Source organism: Culicoides brevitarsis, chromosome 2, assembly GCF_036172545.1.
Source record: "Culicoides brevitarsis isolate CSIRO-B50_1 chromosome 2, AGI_CSIRO_Cbre_v1, whole genome shotgun sequence".
NCBI lineage: Eukaryota > Metazoa > Arthropoda > Insecta > Diptera > Ceratopogonidae > Culicoides > Culicoides brevitarsis.
The window spans coordinates 38,453,845-38,477,627 of record NC_087086.1 but is presented as its reverse complement, the minus strand read 5'-3'; the positions used below and the strand labels follow the sequence as shown (position 1 = coordinate 38,477,627).

At 25.8% G+C, this 23,783-nt stretch overlaps 2 protein-coding genes across 2 annotated transcripts; both read left to right on the top strand.

Annotated features, from left to right (window-relative positions):
* On the top strand, positions 1 to 19,545 carry LOC134829097 (uncharacterized). Its single transcript, XM_063842093.1, has 5 exons — positions 1 to 93; positions 2,295 to 2,461; positions 15,913 to 15,975; positions 16,040 to 16,368; positions 17,311 to 19,545. Exons 1-5 carry the CDS (start codon positions 6 to 8, stop codon positions 19,139 to 19,141), a joined length of 2,478 nt encoding a protein of 825 aa, XP_063698163.1. The 5' UTR covers positions 1 to 5; the 3' UTR covers positions 19,142 to 19,545.
* Positions 19,546 to 21,094: 1,549 nt separating this feature from the next.
* LOC134829096 (uncharacterized) lies at positions 21,095 to 23,009 on the top strand. Its single transcript, XM_063842092.1, has 4 exons — positions 21,095 to 21,105; positions 21,158 to 21,340; positions 21,397 to 21,715; positions 21,780 to 23,009. Exons 1-4 carry the CDS (start codon positions 21,095 to 21,097, stop codon positions 23,007 to 23,009), a joined length of 1,743 nt encoding a protein of 580 aa, XP_063698162.1.
* The last annotated feature ends 774 nt before the right edge of the window (positions 23,010 to 23,783 follow it).

Sequence of the window (23,783 nt, the reverse complement as noted above, 5' to 3'; positions counted from 1 at the left end):
TCACAATGCACGGATATCCTGTAATGCAAGTGGTTCAGTATAGCATGCCGCCGCCATGCAATTATCTTGAGCCATATAGGCCTCCATCAACGGGTTAGTAGATGTTTACGCGATTCATATTATGGAAATTTAATTTATTTTTTTTTTGCAACGGAAAGGAGGGTAATTTATTGGAAAAAGAGATTAATTTGTGATCAACAAGAGTTTAAACATTCGCTTTAACATGATGAAAAATAGTTTTCGTTAATTCGTTTCGTTCTTCGTTTTTGTGAAGTTTTATGGAATTTTGTAATGAAATCGATTTTGAAACAATTGGCGAAGAACAAAAGTTCGTTTCGATGTCTGTCAATTCAATAGGAGAAAATATTTCGAGTTTTATTTGTAAATTGTAGTAAATTTGTTCATCCATTCAGCTGAAAATGTTTCTCTTCTTGTGTAGTTAAAAGAGGATATACTGACATGAAGTACTTGTAAATACCGATAGGTTCATCTTTTGTTGATGATTTTCACAGAAGTAGTTCTTTGAATGAAGCGAAAAACAATTTTTAATCGATATGTTTGAGTTGTTTTGAAACTTCTCTTTGTTCAGTTGATTGTTTAACTTTTTGGTTAGAATCTATTGAACTTATTCAGATCTTTGTGGAAGAAGAATTCGTTGCTTCAAATAGTTTAAAATTCTCGATTCGCTTCTTTTTTGAAGCTTGAAAGTTTATGAATCTCTTTTAGATATAAAATTCAAAAATAAGTCAATTTAGGTTAGATTAGGTTTGAGGATGCATCACCGCGGTTCGAAGACCTACATATTGTGATCTAAGAAAATTTTTGGCTTTGTCAATAAGTTTCAGTGCATTAAAGTAAACTCTTTGTTTCACATCAAGTAAGTCTGTGTCATTTAACATGGTCTCCAAACTCCGTACTTGTCTCTGAAAGGAATGGATCTCAATGCTTTGTTACAGATCTTTTGAATCGCCTTCAAGTCTTCGTCATTCATTAGCATCAGTATCGTACTTCAGTAATCGATGTGAGGTTGGTTAAGGATTTTGTTCAATAATAATTTCGTTTCTTTATCCAGCATTTTCTTCATTCGAGTCATAAAATAAACTTTCTTTGATATTTTCTATACTTACCGTTTAAAGCGAAATTTCTCATCCATCAAAATTCCAAGATGTTTCATCTTATCAACTCCTTCATATTTTTTTGTCCTTTTTAAAAACTTCTTGAACCTAAAAATAAAAAAAAATTAATTAAAATTCAATAATTCGAAAAAAATAAACTTACCTTTCGTTGAATATTCGAATTTTCAAGACTTACCTGAACTCCTCTCCAAGGTCAGTTTATTTATATTTTTCCCCCAACCTCCAATCAAACTTCTACGAATTCCAAAAATAAATGAAATTTTTCATTCATATGAAAGATGAAAAGCGAAAAATCCTCCCAAGAAATATAATAATAGAAACGTCAAGAGTATTTTCCGTGCAAACAACGTCACTGATTGAATCGACTTAGTTTCCGTTCCTCTTTTCTCTCACATCTCCATAATAATCGCGTGAACAAAATAAAATCCGCATAAAAAATGTTCATAAACAAATTTTTATCCGAGGGAAGCGTTAAAAAGTTTCTCCTCTTCATAAATCGCGAAAAGCCTTGAAAACATTTTAACTCAACTTCCGCACAAAAAAAATCCATCGAATTAAATTGAAATGTTTTTTCCTTGTCGATATGAAATCCGACAACCACATATGAGCAATTTTCGTCACATGAGTTATGTACCTACTCGGAGCGAATCATTTAAGCAGAATATGTTGATAAATTTTCAAATGGAATATCCTTCTAATCCGCTCCAAACATTCATTACATTTTTTCGCAATTACATTTGAGCGTGTGTGCAAAGCCATGTTTTCTAAATTTCATGTTTGTTAACATGACGATCACTGAATGTTTTTGCTACAAAGGAGAAAACTTACCCCGAAATTCTGCGGCGATTCCGTTCATGGGTTTCTGAAATAGGAGAGAGATGAAAATTATAACATTGGTATTAAACACATGTAAATCCTTAATCAAAATTCCATTAGTGTAATATTTCGTACAATTCCTTTGCCATTTTGCGTTATACGTGACATTATGAGAGCTAAGCTCGAAATGAAAAGCTTCCAAACAAAAAAATTGTGAGAGGGAATTTTTTTTTGTTCTTGCCTGTCATACACTTGTCATTGTCAAACGCATTTGAAGTAATGACAATTCTTTTCAGAAGAAAAAAAAATAAATTTAATCCTCTTTTCTTGTCACTTTTTCAGTACCTCACACATCCGGAGTCCGAAAATACGTTATTTGGTGTTTGATTTGCGGAGGCACATCCTTGCTGCTGGGTCTGCTATTTTTAGCTGTTTACTTTTTAATTAGATCCTACACGAGTACAGTAAGCTACTTTGAAACGGTGCCTAGTTTTGTTCCGGCAACTTTGGTAAGTAGAAATCTTCTTATAATGAAATTTGTATTTTTTTTAGTTAAGAATTGTTACTCGAGAAATATTCGTAAATGCTTTCATGAAATTTTTTAAAAATATTTAAAAATGCTTTCCTTAAATATTATAAAAATGCTTTCCTGAAAAATTTTTTAAAAATATTCGAAAATGCTTTCCTCAAATTTTTAAAAAAATTTTTGAAGATGATTTCCTGAAATTTTTTAGAAATATTCGAAAATGCTTTCCTAAATTTTTAAAAATTTTCGAAAATGCTTTCCTGAAATTTTTTAAAAATATTCGAAAATGCTTTCCTCAAATTTTTTTAAAAAATTTTCGAAAATGCTTTCCTCAATTTTTTTAAATATATTCGAAAATGCTTTCCTTAAATTTTTCAAAAATTTTCGAAAATGCTTTACTGAAATTTTTAAAAATATTCGAAAATGCTTTCTTCAAATTTTTTAAAAATTTTCGAAAATGCTTTCCTCAAATTTTTTTAAAAATATTCGAAAATGCTTTCTTAAATTTTTTAAAAAATATTCGAAAATGCTTTCCTCAAATTTTTTAAAAAATTTAAAATGCTTTCATGAATTTTTTTTAAAAATTTTCGAAAATGCTTTCCTCAAATTTTTTTTTAAATATTCGAAAATGCTTTCCTCAAATTTTTTAAAAATATTCGAAAATGCTTTCCTCAAATTTTTTAAAAATATTCGAAAATGCTTTCCTCAAATTTTTTTTTTAAATATTCGAAAATGCTTCTCTCAATTTTTTTAAAAAATTTGGAAAATGCTTTCTTCAAATTTTTTAAAAATATTCGAAAATGCTTTCATGAAATTTTAAAAATTTTCAAAAATGCTTACCTGAAAGTTCTCAAATTTCGAAAATGCTTACCTAAAAGCACTTCATAGTGTCGAAAATGATTCCTGAAGCCCCTTCAAAACTTACAACGTTACGTTTCAAATTAATTTTAAGCATATTATGCAAATCTCATACGTCTTATGTCTTCTCAGTAAACATTTCTATCGTCATTTTGTTGTTGTAAATGCGTGTCGTTGTCGTCGTTCATTGTTTTGTAATAATAACATCTTCTTGTCTTGTCGGTGAAATAAATGTGCAGAAATGGATTTTCCTTCCTCCGGTACCGATAAATAAATGGGTCACCTACATAAAATTTGCCGTTTGTTGTTGTTACTGCCTCGCAATTCTTATCAAGATAAATTTTATTTTCCTCATTTGTATCTGTGTCGTTTGAGGAATCCAATTGTTCAAGTTAAAGTGGATTGTTTATTTATGTCTGACCCACTTTTTGCCGTAAAGTCGTGAAAAAGTGATAAAACCCATTAATCCAAAGCAGATTAAATTGGAAATTCATTGTGCAAGGACTTTCGAGACTTTTCTTCGAGAAACGCAACGAAGCAAAATTGAAAACTAAAACGACCGAGTTTTCTCATCTTGTTCACACAAAAGCGCACAACTTTCTATTTTTCTTTGACATTTTCCATCTGTGCTCGAAACTTTTGCTGTAGCGCGACATTTTCGTTTTTTTCCTTCATTTCGCGCAAGAAGCACAAATTTTATGCAGTGCAAATGTTTATTCAAGTATTTTTGCGTCGTCGTGTAAAGCACAGATCGCATGTTTGCACAAAAGCAAAAAAATTACTCGAGAAAATTTTTTTTTTGCTCGAGTCGACACGAATTTTAATATTTTTGCTGTGACGACAACAATGTAGATCACTTACTAAATTATTATGCATTATTCATGTTATTTTGCGAAACACAAAGCGAGCGACGACGGTAGCGCTCTCTCACAAAAAGTGTCAGGACAAAATAATTTTATTACCGTTAATGACGTTTTTCATGAAATTCTCACGTTTTATTTACTCTTCTTTTATGTTTTTTAATGCGCGGGCCTTTCTGGATTCGTGGCAGTAATAATTTTACGCGTGCGACAAAGACAAGGGACGACGAAAAAAATGTAATAAAAAATTTTTGGGGAATAAATTTATGGATAAAAAGTGTGTCGTTAAATGAAATTCATTTGAAACTCATTTTCAGAAAAGTGTATTTTTAGGTTGATGGAAAAATTTAAATTGCTCTGAGGTATGGAATTTTTCATTGTTGAAACTGTTTAGTTAAAAAAAAAATAATGAAAAACAAATTTTACGATTGCTTGAAGGTTTTAGTGAAATGTCAAAAGACAAAACAAAATATTTTTATGCGATTTTGTGAATTTTATCAAAAAATTTAGTAAGGGATAGTTGCTTTTGATTCATTCTTATTCAATTTTAACCGAACTAAGCTTTAAATTGCTAAATTTTCAATATTTTTAAATTGAGGAGTATAAAAATGTGAAATTTGTGTTCAAATATTGTATTTAAAAACTGCCTTTAAGTCTTACTAATGTTAAATTTTACTTAAAAGTTGAAAATTTAAAAAAAAATTTATTTAAATTTTTACAAATTTAAAACTTAATTTACCAATTATTGGAAATTGAGGAGTAACAAAATGTGAAAAATTTTTACTTACTTAAAATTACTAAAAAAAATTTTCTGAAAAAAATAATTAATTTGGAGACTTTGAATTTTTAATCAAATTTGTATCTTTTCTTGAATTTTAAATAAAAAATTATAACTGAAAAAAATTTTCTTTGACATAGTTTTATTTTGAAAACTAAATCAAGAGCAAAAAAACTGTGTCAAAAACTGTGTCAAAGCAATTTTTGTCAAATCTAGCTCCAAATGGATAAAAATTTGTCAGAGGGCTCTAATTTATCATTTTTAATCATTTTGCAACTCAAAACTGCCAAAAAATTGAAACTGAAAAATTTTTTTTCTTTGACATAGTTTTGTTTTGAAAACTAAAAAAGAGCAAAAAAACTGTGAAAATTTTTGTCAAATCTTGCTCCAAATGGATAAAAATTTGTCAGAGGGCTCTAATTTATCATTTTTAATCATTTTATAACTCAAAACTGCCAAAAAATTGAAACTGAAAAAAAATCAAGAGCAAAAAAACTGTGAGTCAAAAAAAACTGAAAAAATTTTTTTTCTTTGACATAGTTTTGTTTTAAAAACTAAATCAAGAGCAAAACTGTGTCAAAAACTATGTCAAAAACTGTGTCAAAGCAATTTTTGTCAAATCTTGCTCCAAATGGATAAAAATTTGTCAGAGGGCTCTAATTTATCATTTTTAATCATTTTATAACTCAAAACTGCCAAAAAATTGAAACTGAAAAAATTTTTTTCCTTTGACATAGTTTTGTTTTGAAAACTAAATCAAGAGCAAAAAAACTGTGTCAAAAACTGTGTCAAAGCAATTTTTGTCAAATCTTGCTCCAAATGGATAAAAATTTGTCAGAGGGCTCTAATTTATCATTTTTAATCATTTTATAACTCAAAACTGCCAAAAAATTGAAACTGAAAAATTTTTTTTTCTTTGACATAGTTTTGTTTTGAAAACTAAATCAAGAGCAAAAAAAAACTGTGTCAAAAACTGTGTCAAAGCAATTTTTGTCAAATCTTGCTCCAAATGGATAAAAATTTGTCAGAGGGCTCTAATTTAACATTTTTAATCATTTTATAACTCAAAACTGCCAAAAAATTGAAACTGAAAAATTTTTTTTCCTTTGACATAGTTTTGTTTTGAAAACTAAATCAAGAGCAAAAAAACTGTGTCAAAAACTGTGTCAAAGCAATTTTTGTCAAATCTTGCTCCAAATGGATAAAAATTTGTCAGAGGGCTCTAATTTATCATTTTTAATCATTTTATAACTCAAAACTGCTAAATAAAAAAATATTTCAAAAAAAAAATAGTTTTTAATATTGAGGAGTACTAAAATGTGAAATTTACTACTAATTTTAAATTAATTACAAATTACATTTAATTAAAAAATTTAATTTTTTTTAATGACTTTCAAATTCAAACAAAAAAAAATTAATTAACAAACCTTTCAAAAAAACTTACCATTAATGGACTAAAATCCACAAAAAAACAAATCCTTTTCACTGAAACAAAAAAAGGTTACCATTAACTTAATAACAATAAAAATAATAATAATTTTCGCAAAAAAAGTAGCTTACTGCAAAACATCACGTTTTATTGTTCCTCTGAGTCACTTTGTGTCCGTTTCTGTTGCACGTTCTTCTCCATTGACGAACGCAGAAAAAAAAGTACCTACACACTTTTTTTTAACATGCAGATGACATTAATTATTAGTGTATTTTTATGTTTTTTTCCTCGTATCTCCCCATGTAACGCTCCTCTTTTTGTGTTTGTGCAAAATTTATCTCTCATGATGATACACAAACTTTTTTTCTCGCTCCAAGATTATGGCAATAGAACGTTGTCGCATGCTAAAAAAAGAAGGAAATGTTTAATCTACATTTTTGTGGCTGACAGGTTTGTCTGCATTTATCTCTTAGATTTGGAGAATTTATGGAAGAGAAGCATGAAAGTAATTAGTTTCTTTGTAGGAGAAGTTTCTACAAGTTTCAGAAGTGAAGAAATAATTTTCTGATTAGTTCAGATAAATGGCTTTTTAGTTCTGCTCTGAGAGAAGAAAGTTTTCCTCTTGAAACAACGAAAATTTTCAATTATTACGGAAAATCGAATATTTTTACCTGAAAGGAGATAAAATATTATTATCTCGAATCAATATTTATCTTTAGTTAAATCATTTTTCTCGTCCTCCTTCTCTTTGCCGCCCACTTTCTTTTCAATTTATCCGTTTTTCACAGACGAGAAACGATATATTTACTGCTCAATGCACGCCAATAAACATTTCCCATTAACTATCTCTTTATCTTAATGAATCTCCTTTTCTTTTCTTTCGCTCGTATTTTTTTTTCTTTTTGATGTACGAGAAAAATTCCATTATTTTTTTTCTATAGCTTTACTCCGCCTTGTCTCGATTGTTTTGGATCATCATCAACTTCATTATTCTCATTTCGCTTTTTTTTTTGCTTTTTATAACAATGACGATATTTTTGACATAAATTCAACTATTTTTTTTTATTTTTAATAAAATCTTAAAAAGTTTTGTCCGTATGGTCTGTCCCTTTGTCTGTTTGTCCCTGAGGAGTACAAAAATGTGAAAAAAATATGTAAAATACGCTTTAATTTTATTTTCTTCAAAACAAAACTAATTTCGTAAAACAAAAAATAGCAAATACAAGAAAATAAACAAAAATTTCTCAAATTGAAATAATATTGAAGACGTGCACGGAGGTTTGTTTGTTTATAAATAAATAAATGAAAAAGGAAAAACTTTTGTGTAAATATCTTTTGATATGTTTCGCATGTAAATAATAACAATAAAAGTAATCAAAAGAATAAACATTATTAAAATTATGTGTTGTGGAAAAATGTTATTGAAAGATAAATTTTATGATAGATCGTCGGATATTGATATTTTTTTTTCTATGGATGACAGATAATTTTATTGGAATAATGGAAGAAAAAAAAATAAGCGAGGAAGTGAAATGGATAATTTTATATCTTCCTGTTTTTTACAGGATTTTTTTTTGTTTTCTATTTTTTTCATTATTTTTGTTTTTATTTATTCATGTGAATAATTTTTTAATTTGATTGAATTTGAAAATTAATTTATTTGAAAAATTTTTTATTTATTTTTTTTTTAATTTTTAAACAAATAAATAATTAAATATTTTTTAGAAAAGTAAATAAATTAATAAAGAATAGGAAAAAAATAATAAAATAGATTTTATATTTTTTTTTATTTTTAAATAAAAAAAAAATAAATTTATTAATATTTAAATAATTTATTAATTAATTAAATTAAATTTAATTTAATAATTTAAAAAAAATTAAAATAAATAAATTAATCCGTTAATTTTATTTTTATTTTAATTATTTTTTATAAAAAAAATTTATTTGAAAATTTCTTTATAAAAATTTAAAAAAAAATATAATGAATAAATTTTATTAAATTAATTTATAAATTAAATGAATTAATAAATTATTCAAATAAAAAAAAAATTTCTCAGTAATAATATTTTTTACATTATTTTTTTTAATTATATTTTTTTATTTTAAATTCAGATTTTTATAAAAAAAAAAATGAATAAAATATTTAAAAATAAAAAAAAAAATAATTAAATAAATAATAAAAAAAATAAATGAATAAATTAATTGAAAAAAAAAATAAAATTTAATAAATAATAAAATAAAAAAAAATAAATTAAAAATTTAATGTAATAAATTAATTAGTTAAATATATTTTTTTTCTAAATTTTGAATTTTTAAAAAAGATAATAATTTAATTTAATTTCAAAAATTTATTTAAAAATAATAAAAAAAAAATAATTTTCTATGAAAAATATAATTTAAAAATAAACAAATTTTTATTTTAAATTATTTTAATTTTTTAATTCATCAATGCCAAATTCTGACATAAAAATATTGTTCATTTTATAATAATTCAAATTAAAATGTCAAAATTAAAATTTCATATTTCTGAATCCATAAAATTTCTATTCAAATTTAATTCCAAAAAACATTTCATTTTTCACAATTCCTCGAACATTCTCTCTACCGACTAAAAATTACTAAAAATAAATAAATTTTATGCTGTTGTTGTTTACGTGAAATTTTAATGCCTAAACCATTCACATCAAAAAACCACCGCAACAAAAGATCAACAAGCATCTATCACGATACATGGCAACAACAGCAGCAAAAAACACGCACATTTTCCCCAAAAATGGGTAAAGGATTATAATTTATTTATTTACATTATTTTATTTTGTATCCTGCCGAAAAACAACGCAGAGAATTTATTTTTCTCCATTTTATAATGAAAATAATGTGAAAACAACAAAAAAAAAATCTCTGTTGTATTGAATCACAAATCAACAAGTGTTAATTGGAAATTTTTCTATCGAGTGACGGGTGTACAGAGAGAAAATTGGTTCGATATCCTGCCAGTTTCTGTATTTTTTCAATTTATTTTTGTTTTTGTTCTGGCTGCCTGCACCGAGCTACGAAAAAAAAAACATGGCATAACAACAGTCGAATCATTCAAGTGAATTCAGATGTAATTTGTGAGTGAATGTCATTTATTTTGATGATGATGAGGATGGCAGATGATGCGAATCGGAAATTGGGTCAGAATAAAAAAAAACTTTTTTTGACAAATTTCATTTAAAAACAACCAGACGTCTCCATCGTCGAATGTAAAATGATTCAATTTAAAAGTTTGTAAGTGGCTCATTACTCGTGATGCGGTTATGGAATGGAATGATACGATTGACCCGAAAAATCCACACAGAAACACGAAACTGGAGCGGAATTTATAAAGTTATCTTTTCGCACACAGCTTTGTCGTCCATACTTTGCAACCCAATTTTCATTGTTTGCTTAAACAAGCACAAAAAGTCCTAAGGCAACAAAAAGTTAACAAGTTTGAACCTTTTCTTTTATTTCTATTCCTCTCTCTGCCATTATTAACATCGGTGTGTTTTATTATTTTGCTTCCTTGTGTGTCGCGCTGTCTGCCTTGTGTGTGTTTTTTTCGAAACCCTTCGTTTTTCTCTCTGTTTCTGTGTTTCGTTTGTTGAATTGAAAAACACACAACGTAACGACATTTTGCTAAAACAAAAAAAAAATATGAGAGATGAAAATAGTTTTCGTTATGGAAGGAATGAAGAATTTTATCGCATTTTAAAATTTTTGGAATACTTTAATATTTTTTTTAATAAATTAAAAAAAAATAAAATTATTTTTTAAATTTTTTATTAAATATATTTTTTAAAAAAATTTATTTTTAATTTTTTTTAATTTTTTTTATATTTTCATCAAATTAATTTTAAGAAATCGAATTTATTTCTTATTAAATAATTTATTTTTATTAAATTTTTTTAATATTTCAACTTTTTTTTTAAATAATTAATTTATTTAAAATAATTTTTATTTCAAAAAGATAATTTTTCGTAATATTCTTAATTTTTTTTTTTCAAATTATGTTTTTAATTTATTTTTTTTAAAGTTCAGAATTTTTAAAAATAAATTAAATTTTTTTTTCTAATTTTTAAGAAATTGTTTTATAATGAAATTATTTTATTTTTTATGAAAATATTTAAATTTTATTTTTTAAAATAATTAATTTTATTTTTTATTTATGTTTTTAAAAAATTAAAATATATTTTAAAATTAATTTATTTAAAAAAAATAATAATGAAAAATTAATAAATAATTAAAAAAAAAAATAAAAATAAATTATTTGAAAATATATTTAATAAAAATTAAAAAAAAATGATTTTATTTTATTTTTTTCTTATGAAAAATTATTTTTGTGTCAAAAAAAAAAAAATTTGATGAAAATTATTAATTAAATGTAGAAAATTGTTTTTAATTAAATTTTAAGGAAATTTTATTTTTTTATCGTAATTTTTTAAAAAAAGTTTTCATGTTAATTTTAAATTTGAATTTAATTTTTTTTCAAATATTTGAATTTTTTTTTCAATTATTCAAAAATAATCTTAAAAAAATTATTTCTTGCAAAAAAAATATTTAAAAAAATATTAAATATTTTAATGAAGTTATTGAAAAAATTCTTTTAAAATTTTTAATTTAAAAAATATTTTTTCTTTTTTTTTTTTAATAATTTTTTTATTTTTTAAAATAAAAAACGGACAATATATCTTCAAAAAAATTTTTTTTTTCGAAACGTTAAAAAAAAAGTACAAACACCGAAAAAGGTCAGACATTCGCCTCGCATTTAGTGATTATTATGATAAAAATAAAATAAAACTCGAACAAAACTTATTTTAAATTACTTTTACAATTGTTGTGGCTTTTTTCCTTTCGGTCTGCATTTTCGTCTCTCGCATTTCACCCACACTCGTTGTTATTTTATACTTTTATGTTATCATAACAACATCAACGGTCGGTTTAGTTAAACGGCATCATCAGTGCCGTCTGATGATGATTATGATGGAAATGAATTTTATTTTTCTTTCGTTCCACAAACGAAACGGCAAAAAAAAATGAACGAGACGACGAACAACAAAAACAGGGAAAAAATCGAGATAAAAAAGAACATTAAAGGAGCTATTAATAAAGGTACACAAAAGACGACGAACGACGAACGAGGAGAAGGAAGAATAGGTCGAAGTACGCAGAAAAAAATTGAAGATAAGAAAAATTTTCATATTTTTTTGTGTATATGTTCTTTATTATTTTTCTTTTCCTCGAACTTCTTTTATGTACTCTTTTAATGAAATATCGGAAATAAAGTTATTATGTTTTACGCCTACTGAGTTCAATGAGCGCCGAGCAAACTTGACTAAGCACACTCGATGAGTCGATTTTTTTCTTCTCTTTGCGATAAAACTTGAACGCTTAAAACGCAGGTAAACATTAGTAGAGGAAAAGTAATTAGAGGACTTTGAGAATTTTTTTTTTCGAAGGAAAAACGTTGTTATGGTATCTAATTGGAAATTGAGAACGTTGCTCTGTTGTTTGAAAGTTGATTAATTTTAAAGATTTATTTTTTTTAAATTTTAATTTTTATTATTTTTTTAATTTTTCAAGAAAAATATTTATTTTTTAAATAAATTTTAATGAAAAATAAAAATTAATTCCAAATAATAAAAATATTTAAAAGATATATTTTATTAAAAAAAATATAATTTCTAATTATTTAAAAAAAAATATTAACAAAAATTTTAATAATAATGATTTTTAATTAAAAAAATAATTATTTAATTCAATAAAAATTAATATTTAATAAATACTTTTTTAAATTAAAAAAAAAATATAAATCTGAATTTATTTTTTATAATTTTTTAATAAAATATATATTTTAAAATTAATTAAAATTAAATAAATAATAAAAATAACTTTTTAAAATTAAAAATAAATCTTAATTTATTTTTTTATAATTTTTAAAAAATAATTTTAATTTTTTTAAAAATATTTAATTAAAAAATATATTTTAAATTAGTATAAAAAATTAAATAAAAATTCAAAATATTTTAAATTAATTTTTTAATTCAATAAAAATTAATTAAAATTCAATAAATAATAAAAAAAATTTAAAAGTTAAAAATATTTTTTTTTTTAATTTTTTTCTTTACAATTTATTAAAAAAATATTTATTTTTTTATAAAAAAAAACAATTATTTTCATTTAATATAATTTTAAAACAATTTCTTGAAAAAATAAAGAAAAATAATTATTATTTTAATAAATCACAAAAAAAAATCACATAAAAGACAGAAAACAGAAGAGAGTACGGTATGACAGACAGGATGAAAAATTAAAATGAAATAAAAATAGGTCAATTTTTCATTGTTGTACTCCCGAATAAATGCGACATCATCACAATGTGTTCCAACGGCAATTTTTTTGTCATGTTTTTCACTAAAAATTAAAAATACGACTCGTTAAATCCGAATAAATTGCGAAACAAATGGAAATTTAATTGTTCTAAAAGGACCCTGTTGAATAAAAATGTCATTCCTGTTTATAATTTCATACATTTTTCAATAGAAACAGGCGACAAAATCTACAAAAAATGACAAAATGGAGTTGACTGGTATTTAATAGATTTTTTTTTTCAATTTAAAAAATAAAAATTGGTGCACCCATTTGTCCTTTTCGAGATTTTTTTTTGTATTTCTCGATGTAATATTAACAACAATGCAGATAAAAAAAAAATTACAATCTCCTCGTAATTTATATTCTTCCCCTTTAACAAATGAGACAATATCGCTTTTATGCTGCCGTTGCTTGTTATTTTGTCATCATTGTGCTAAATCTATGTAACACAACAAAAAAATTTTACGATATCGTTTCAACATGTACAATACACGGGAGTTTAATTTTATGCAGGACACAATAAATAAACAGCATAATGTCGCTTGCTCGTTCATTGGAATTTATATCGCATTCGGATCGGAGAGAAATTTTATCCGGATGCGAGGCAGCGAGTTTTCAAAAAAAAAAGGAAAAAAAATATATTGCTGGTATATTTTTCGTAATGTATGACCGACCTCCTTTGGGAGAACGAGAGAAAAATTTATACCGACACATGTTACAGCGATTGCTGGTAGAACTTCATTCGATTCTAAAGGAATTTGTAACAATTTGAGAATTTATGATTTTTTTCTTTATCTTTTTATGGGACTTTTTTATCTTATTTATTGAGTATTTTTTGGAACAAAAGATGATAAATTGGCTCGAGTTGGAATATTTGTCAAGTTTTTTAGGGTTTAAACACCTAATAATGGAGATTGTCACGAAAATTTTTGATGTCATCGTTTTTAGAAGTTTGTAAAATAGCTTTGATGGTTAAAAAAAATTATTTTAATTTTTTTATTATTTTTTTAAATTTTATTTAATTTATTTTAATTATTATTTTTTTATTTTTAAATTTTTATTTTATTTTATTTTTATTTTAAAATAATTAAAAATAAATTTTATTTAATTAAAATTAATAAATTTAATTTAATTTAAAAAAAATCATTTTTTTTATTCATTTTTTTTTTAATTTTTTTAACAAAAATTTAAAAAATTTAATTTAATGATTAAAAAATATTTTTTTTTAAATTAATTTTTTAATTTTTTTTTAACAAAAATTTTAAAAAATTTTTTTAATTTATTTTTTTTAAATTTTTTTAAATATGATTTTTTTTTTCATTTAAAATTTTTTTAAATTTTTTTTTAATTATTTTTTTTATTTAAAAAAATTTGTCAAAAACGAAAAAAATTAACAAAATATTTTTTTTAAATTTTTTCTTAATTTTTTTTCAAAATTTTTTTTTGGCTAAAATGGCTTAACTAAAAAAAATATGAAATTTAAATCTAAAATATTTTTAATTGTTCTTCTTTCCATATTCTGAATTAATTGCAAGAAATATCAAAATATTTTGTTACATCCAATTATTTTCTCCTATTTTCTTCTATTTTCTGCTCCAACATGCAATTAATCTTCACTTCAAAAATTAATTAATGAAAAGTTACTCAAGAAGTGAAGAGTTGTGAAACCAGACGTAATTTGAGAAGCTTTGTGTCCAAAAATTTCATCGAATCCATTTTCAGCAAGACAAATCTCGCAACTCAATGTTTAACTTACTAATCAAATTTGAAATTTGTTGAGCAAACATTGAACTGCTGTGTGACGTACAATGTGAAAGATAAATTTACTTTCCTCCAATTTCATCTCGTTTCGATCAAGTATTGATTTCGCTTTACTCGCAATTTTGATGATACATAGTAGTAACATCTGCAGACTGAGTAAAGAGTAAAGACCTTACATGATTTTCATGATAGCTTGCAAAGTTTTTTTTTTGCACTTTATGACATACGAAATTATTTTCATAACGGAAGTTTTCATACTTTTTCGAATAAATTGAATTTGTGTTTCATATTTTATGAAAAAAATGTAGGAAAAGTTTTCGTTAGAAGAAATATTAAAGATAAATTGTTTTGAATTTAAATATTTCTCAATGCAAATTTTTAATTTTATTTAATCCCAATGCACATTTTTAATTAAATTAAATAAATAAAATAAATAAAATAAATAAATTCATTAAATTTTGTATTGGGCTTAAATATTTGAAACTAATATTTTAAGCCCAGTACAAATTTTGAAGCAATTTAAAATTAAAAAATTTTTTCCCAATACACATTTTGGAATTCTTCCTTAAATAAATTTAAAATTTTCATTTCTCAAAGCACTTTTTAAGATTTTTCCCGATGCAAAATATGAAATTTTATCCCAATGCACATTTTGAGTTTTGTTTTCAAGAGTTTTGAGCTTAATAAAAAAATTTTTTCATCCCAAAGCACATTTTCGATAACTTTCCTTATGAAAATTTAGAACTTTCTTCTTTTGAAGTAATCTTTAATTTTTTTCCCAATAAACAATTTAAAATTTCAACCCAATGCACATTAAAAAATTTCATCCCAATGTACAATTTAAAATTTTTGCCCAATGCATATTTAGATATTTTCAAAAATAGTAAAAAAAATTTAAAGTTTGAAAATTTGGTAATTTTTAAGTTTTATGAAATTTCGCCCCAATGCACATTTTCAATCTTTTTTCTTCAAAATGAGTTTTAAAAAATTTTTTTCCTCTGTAAAAAAAATCTTTAAATGATTCTTCGACGTATCGAAAAATGTTGAGGAAATTAATTTTGAATCATTGTCGATTGCCGAAGAAACTTTTGATCCTCATCTCGTATCAATCAAGTATTTGGACAGGTTCGCTATTGATTAAAAACTTTTTTTTTCTTCTTCTTCCTTTTATTTGTTATTCTTTGAAAATAACCACAAAAACAACAATTAATCAATTCCTTAATTGATGTAACTTTTTCTTGTTTTCTCAACTTTTTCTCGAGTTACAAACTTTTGTTTCTCCGAAAAAGTAAATTAGGAAGTCACATGAGCGCAACAAATATTAATCAATCAATTTTTTCTTCTTCTCTTTTCAGTTGATTTTGACCGGACTTTGTATCATGAGTTTAGCTCGTCGGCGGAATCGTTACAGTTATCTCGTGAGTATTTTTAGATTTTTTTTTTTTTTTGTAATTTTTTCATTTTTTTCTCGTTTTTCCATAGATAAAGTTATCGGGTGCATTTGGTTTAGCATCTGCACTCACATGTGCCTTGGTGACTGTGACAACGACAGTTCTTCACATGAGTCGCCTACAGTCGTTGCGTGAATGCGAATACCAACAAAAGACACGTACCTGCACTTGTTACACGCAACCACAATCGGATAATTTAGTAACGGAAGATCCGGGCATTCGCTTTGTGTTTGACTCTACCACGGATTGTGACGTAGTGCACGGTGCACTGTACTCGTGTTTGCGGGCTGTTTTCGGATTATCTGTTGCCGGAGTGCTCGTGGCTGTTTTTAGTTGCATGTTGGTTTATCAACTGCTGAGGTGAGTTTTATTTTTTTATTTGATTCTGAAAAAAATTTTTTTTTTAAATTTCTTTAATAATTTTTTTAAAGATTTTCTTTCAACGAAATTTAAAAAATAAGTACTTTAATTATTTTAAAATTATTTTTAAATATTTTTTATTTTTTTTTTAAATAATTTTTTAATTCATTTTTAATTTTTTTTTATAAATTATTAAAAAATATTTTTCTAAATTATTTTTTTGGCATTTTTCTTAAATTATTTATTTTATTAATTTTTCAAAAAATTATTTTAAAATATTTTTTTTAAATAATTTTTAATATTATTTTTTAATTAATTTCTAAATATTTTTTAATTTTTTAAAAAAATTTTTCCATAATTTTTTTTTAAGATTTTCTTTCAAAGAAATTTAAAAAAATACTTTAATTATTTTTCTATTTTTTTTTAAATATTTTTATATTTTTTTTTTTATTTCAGTTTTAAATATTTTTTAATAAACTATTTTAAAATATCGAATAATTAATTTAATAAATTATTTTTTGATATTTTTCTTAAATTATTTATTTTATTAATTTTTTAAAAAATTCATTTAAATTTTTTTTAAAATAATTTTTCATGTTATTTTTTAAAAATTAATTTCTAAATTTTTTAAAATTGATTTTTCAAATATTTTTAATTTTTTTTCAATATTTTTTTTTAATTTACAAATTTATAATTTTTTATTTTTAAATTTTTATAAATTTTACTTTTATAAATTTTACTAATTTAAATTATTTTTTTTTTAAATAATTTTCAAATAATTTTTGCATTATTTTTTTTATTTTTTTTAAATATATTTTTTAAATTTTTTAAAAATTGATTATTATATTTTTTAAATTATTTTTTAACTAAATTTTATAGAAAATTATTGAGAATAAATTTTGAAACTGGAAATTAATTTAAATTTTTCTTATTTTTTTTCAGTCACGAAAGAAAAAAGATGTATTGGGAGCAACTTGAGCTGCGATGTCGTTCATTATATTCAACTCAACCTCCGCCTTCTGCAATTTCAACTGTTGGTCCCATCATCGGAACTCCTCGAAACACCGCTTGTCGTTGCTGCGAACAATGCCACGCTCACAGAAACGCGATGGCAGCAACAGCTACTTACCCATGGGATGGCGACACTCGTTTTTGGCTTCCGGGGCAAGCTGGGAACTTTTATTCGCCCAATCCGGGCAGCGAAGAGCATCATTTAGCAACAGGACAACGTCCTGTTCGTAACAACAATCGCGCGCCGGGATGGAGTTGGCCCAGAATGCCATGGCAACGAACCAACGACTCACAACGCGGCGCTTTTCGTCAAACGCCATCTTCGCCAGATTCGCAATACGGATTTTCGAACAATACCGATGCGAATGTCGCAACTGGCACCGCAATGACAACCGTTCAATCGAACTATACTTTAATTAATGCTCCTTATGGGGTTTGGGGTCCTCCGCCGCCATACAGCGATCCCAATAGCCCCGCACGAAGAATCACGAACAACGGGCGTTATCAATACATAACTCCCGTACCGATGCAATGCCCGCCAACTACAGTATTAATTCAAGGCGAAATGCAAGTTCAAAGTGTACAAAATGTCGTTCAAGCGATTGAACATCATCCTCGTTCGGTAGCGGAAACATCCCCATATAATCCGTCCTCGCAAATCCCAACACAAGCTGTGCCCCAAACTTTACGTAAACAACGCAAAAAAGACGCGCCAGAAAATAATGCGCCATCTGACAGCGATGGCCCAGCGCGCGACAAATTTTCAAACACACTCCCAGTGCGCAAAGTGAAGAAACGTCACGTCGATCATGGTGTCAAAAGTATTTCAGGGGCGAATGCTGCTCAACGTGTCAATGTTCAGGAAATCTTTAGACCTCAAAGTACCGTAATCGAAAACGAGTATAACGAACCAAACGTTGTCGCCGGAACAAGTACTCGAACTGAAGAAACCCCAATGCAAATTCGACAAAGTCGACGCGCCAAAATGTCACAACAAAACAAAGGCGTCGAAAATACAGGATTTCAAGAAGTTAACCCTGAAGATCATACAAAGCAGGAACAACGTAACGAAGTAGCAGAATCTGAAGTATATTTTGGCGATGTTAGTAGTTGTTGTAACATTTCCGTGCAAAATGACAACTTTTACGACGACAATAGTAGCAATTCACATCGAAAGCGTTCCACGCCAAACACTTCTTCTTCCGACAAATCTTTCACGAAAGAAGATGATGATTACTTAGCACAGCGTTTTGGTAAACGAGAACCTTCTGTGAGAAGTCGATTACCTTTCCCGCAAATTCCTGAACTCTATGATCCCTCACCTGTTGTGTCGCCTCGAACGTCACTAATCCCCAAAGACAATTCGCGACAAAGTATGTGTTCCGTCGACTCATCAACTGGCGACAAGACAGATTATACAGATTTGTCGCCAGCAACTCCCATGAATCCTCCGTATCCAACGGAACAAAGTCCCTTTGTTGCTTCATCATTTCCTTACTCCTCAAGCGAAAGTCAGGAAGCTCACAAACGTCTCACCAAAAATCTACCCGAAGTATTTCTCAATGACAAAGATACGTCGCCATTGACAATGATCAATTATGACAGTGCATCGCCAACCTTTAATTACGCACCGAATGCCTCAAGTTCGAGATCGCCGAAAAATTTCAAGATGGCGATGCCTCAGAGATCTCATCGCAACGAAAGCGCCGACAAATCCGCGGAACAGCAAAGTTGGCAGGAACAACACGATAGAAGATTGTGAAATGAAGTTTATGTTTAGTTAAAGAAAAATGTAAATAAATTTAGAGGTTAATGCTAGCTTTGACAGAATTTTGAACAAAAAAAGTACCGCGAGCTTAAATTAATTAATAATAGAAATTTGCATATTAGAGTAGCTTCTAAAATACAAGAAAAAATTATTATAAAGTTACTGTTTAAGCATAGATAAAAGTATTCCGAGGTCTGGAGTGAAGAAGCGACGACCTCTCACATATCCAAAATGTATTGAACGTGTAGTTGACCCGGCCTATAAAGACTGTTAGAAAAACAGAACAGGATTTAGTCGTTATTTCTCGATCCTTGTGCAAAATAATTTTTTGACAAAAAAAAAATTAGAAAAAAAATCCTGTTCTGAATGTAATTTACAATAAATTAGCGAATATTTAGAAAAAAAATAAATAAATATGTTAAAAAGACAAATAAGTTAGTTGATATTGAAATATATTGAGAAAAATAAAAGATTCGTTTAATTATAAAAAAAATATTTTTCTAATTAATTAATTTTGTAGGTTTTTGAAGGCTTCTTATATATATTTTTTTAAATTAAATAAATAATTAAATTTAAATTATTTAATTAATTAATTAATTAATTAAATTAAATTATTATTAATTAATTAATTATAAAAAAAATATATAAAAAAGTTAATTAAATTAATTAAATTATTAAATCAAATCATTTAATTAATTAATGAATTAATTTAACTTTATTGAATTATTTTTAATTATTAATTTTCTTTTAAATTAATTAAATAAACCTAAATTTATTTTTAATAAATTAATTAATTTTATTTTTATTCATTTTTAATTAATTTATTTTTTATATTTTTTTTTTTAATTAAATAAATAATTAAATTAAATTATTTATTTAATTAATTAATTTAATTTAATTAATATTAATTTAATAAAATTTAAAAAAAATATAAAAAAGCCAAAAATTAATGAAAAGTTTTCAATTCAAAGTATGACAAAAAATTTTCAAAGTATGACAATATTTAACTTCAAACACAAAAGTAAAACAAGACTTTTTATTAGATAATTTAATACAGCTAAGTAAACTAACTAGTATTTGAACAGATCTTTTGAAAAATTAGGAGATTAATTGTCTATTATTTGACAGAATTTAATCAGTTGTCAAAAATTCAAATTTAGCAAAAAAAGGTATATTTGCATTTTTTTTTCTTGTTTTTAAATAAATTATAAAATTAACTTTTGTTTAACTTCAGATGTTTTTTTTTTCAAGTTATTAATAAATTGACGTGTTAACAAATGAAAAATTTCTTTTGAGACGATATTTATTCAATTGTCCAATAATTTGAGTTCAATTAACTTTATCACCAACCAATTTTTTTCAAGGTTTTTTCTTTAAAATTTTATAAAATAAAAAAATTTTGCTACTAAAAATCAAGCTAAAAATTATACTTTTGAAGTTAATAAATATTTAAAAATTTTTTTTAAATGCAAGATTTTTGACGAAATTCTCCAATATTCGTAAAATAAAATGAAAAATTCCAGTATATCTGTAAAATGAGTTTATTCAGTTGTTTTTAGTCTCAGTTTTGTATATTAAGCAATTTTTTTATCACATATCATTTAGTGTTAAAGATTACTTCATTTCGAAAATACGGAATTTTTTAAAAAGAAAAAAATGATAAAAACTTCATTATTTTCGTTAGATTTGAGCTTTATAAAGCACATTTTACGAAAATTGAAGTGTTCATCTAAATCAGTTATTGTGACAATTATAATAATTGGATTTTGTATCATAGCTTTCAACCAATTTTTTAAAAGCAACGTTAAAAAAGACTTATTAGTTGAACATGGTAACACTACAAACTTGACAGAACATCTAAACACAAAATACTTGATAGATTTACCTCAATGTAAAATACATGATTTTGATCCTTTTGCTCAAGATGCCATGAAAGTTGTTCACATAATGAAAACCAAGTAAGTATTAATGGAAAAATTCCAAAATTTAGTTTTAACACAAATTTTTTAGGCCTTGTAAAGATCAACCTCCTTTAACGTACATTCGTCAAATATGGGAAAACGATACAGCTTTTCTTCATATAAATTTTTCCTCAGTAGAGAGTTATAATTTAAGTGAAAATGTATCTTTGAAATGTTGTTACCAAGAGATCCGTCGATCAACTGATCCCGTGGAACCTGATAATAAAGTAGAGTAAGTAAAATTCCTTCAGCTGATTTTAAAAAGTAACAATTTTCAAATATTTGTAGTTTAACGGATTGTCGCTATTTCAATTTTAAAACTCAATTATCTGCTACAGCTGAATTTTTGTTAGTTCAATGCAAAAAAGAGGAAAATGGAAGCTCAACAGTTATATACAAAAATGCTCATGCTATGTTAAGAAGGAAGCCCGAAGTACATAAACGTATTGAAGAGAAACTATCAAACAGAAAAACTATTCGAAAACCAATCAACGTGTTACTTATCGGAGTCGATAGCATCTCAAGAATCAACTTATTGAGATTAATGCCAAAAACTGCTCAACATTTACATGATTCTGGATGGATGGAACTGAAAGGTTACAATAAAGTGAGTCAATAACTATCTGATTGGATTACAGCTTAAGTTCATTCCATATTCATCAAATTTGTAGATCGACTCAAACACTTTACCAAATCTCATGGCAGTTTTAACAGGATTCAACTTGTCTGTAACCGAAAACGTTTGTGAACCAAAAAAGCAAGGCAAACTTAATTCGTGTCCCATCCTTTGGAACAATTTCAGAGATCAAGGTTACGCAACAGCTTACGCGGAAGATTATCAGATAATTAGTACATTTGATTATCATAAACCTGGATTCGCGACACCGCCAACTGATCATTACTTCCGCCCATTTGTCGTTGGAGCAGAGAATTTTTTACACGAAAAAAAAAGTGGCGATAAACTTTGTCTTGGCTATCAATATTATGCAGATTTCATCTATCAATATGCTCTTGATTTTGCAAAAGAGTACAAAGACAAACCTTATTTTGGGCTCTTTTGGACAAACTCCTTTTCGCACGAGGATATCAGTACGCCAAGTAGCATGGATGAGTATATGCGAGATTACTTAATTAAGTTAAACAATTCGGGAATACTCAACGAAACGATAGTAGTTTTTTTCAGTGACCACGGTATGCGATTTGGCGATATTTTAAAGTTAGTAACAGGGTGGTATGAGGAACGTTTACCTCTTATCTTTTTCTCACTGCCAGAATGGTTCAAGATAGAGTATCCAGAATTCGCCAAAAACCTAAAAGTTAATGCAGATCGCTTGACAACTCCATTTGACTTTCATATGACCTTGAATCATATTTTGTCCCTTTCAGCAGATTCTAATAACACAAATGATAAAAAATATGCAGAGTTAATGTGTCCAAAGAGTCAGAGTTTGTTTCATGAAATACCCTCTAATAGATCATGTAATGACGCTTGCATTCCGGAGCATTGGTGCGCATGCAAACCTTACGAAAATTTCAACAAGTCTTCGTTGATAATAAAAAATGCCGTCAATTTTGCTATTCAAAAGATGAATCAAGATCTTATTGCGTATAAGAAATCTCATAACGCCACAGAACGCTATTCGAACAAATGTGCAGAACTAAAGTTTAAAGAAGTCATACGGGCAAGCATCTTAAAGCTTCCAGGGCAAAATTTCACGCATTACAGAGCTGCGTTTGTCGTGTCGCCAAGCGATGGGGAATTTGACTTCACTGTAAAGCACGACGACAAAAAAGATAGGTTTGAATTAGCGGGCGATATAAGTCGTATAAATAGATATAACGATCAGGGAAAATGCATTCAAGATATACGCTTGATAAAATATTGCTATTGTGAAAAATGAAAATTTAATTTGCAAATCTAATCAAAAAATTTTCAACCCTTAACTAATATTTTTTGATCTGATCTAAAAATCGATTTAGATCAAAATTAAATTAGATCGAATCATAAAAAAATCCACAAATAACTGAAGTCAAAAAATTTTTTAAAAATTTTGATCAGATCAAAAGAAAATTAGTTAAGGGTTGAAAATTTTTTGATTAGATTTGCAAATCAAATCAAAAATCAAATCATGATCTGATCTGTCGCCTCAAAAAAGATCAAATCTTTTTTTGATTTTGATTTTTTGATTTTGATCTAGATTATACAAGCCTGCAAAATTCATTGCATAATTAAAGGATTAATTTGCTTAGATAGAATTCAAAATATGACTAAATAAATAAAAATACATGTACAAAAAATTTATTAAGATTTATTTAGTTTTTTTTTAGTAGCACGCTTCTATTCAAGGTCTTTAAATTCGCGATTTCTAATATTGAGACAAATTTTAAGTTTGATCAACTGTTTTTTTGTCTCGGTTTATGATCTATATTTTTACGTCAAATTTTTGTTAAGCACGTGCTTCAGTATAAAAAATTTTTTTTCAACTACGTAATAGATAATAGAAAAAGTGAAGTAATGAATTTTTTTTGTGATTTGTTTTATACTTTTTAGTTTGTTTTGAAGTTGATATCTTCACTTCTAAAGCTATTAATCAATTGACGTTTGAACAAATGCAAAAATAATTCCGAGACGATATTTATTCAATTGTCCAATAATTCACCTAAGTTCAATTCAC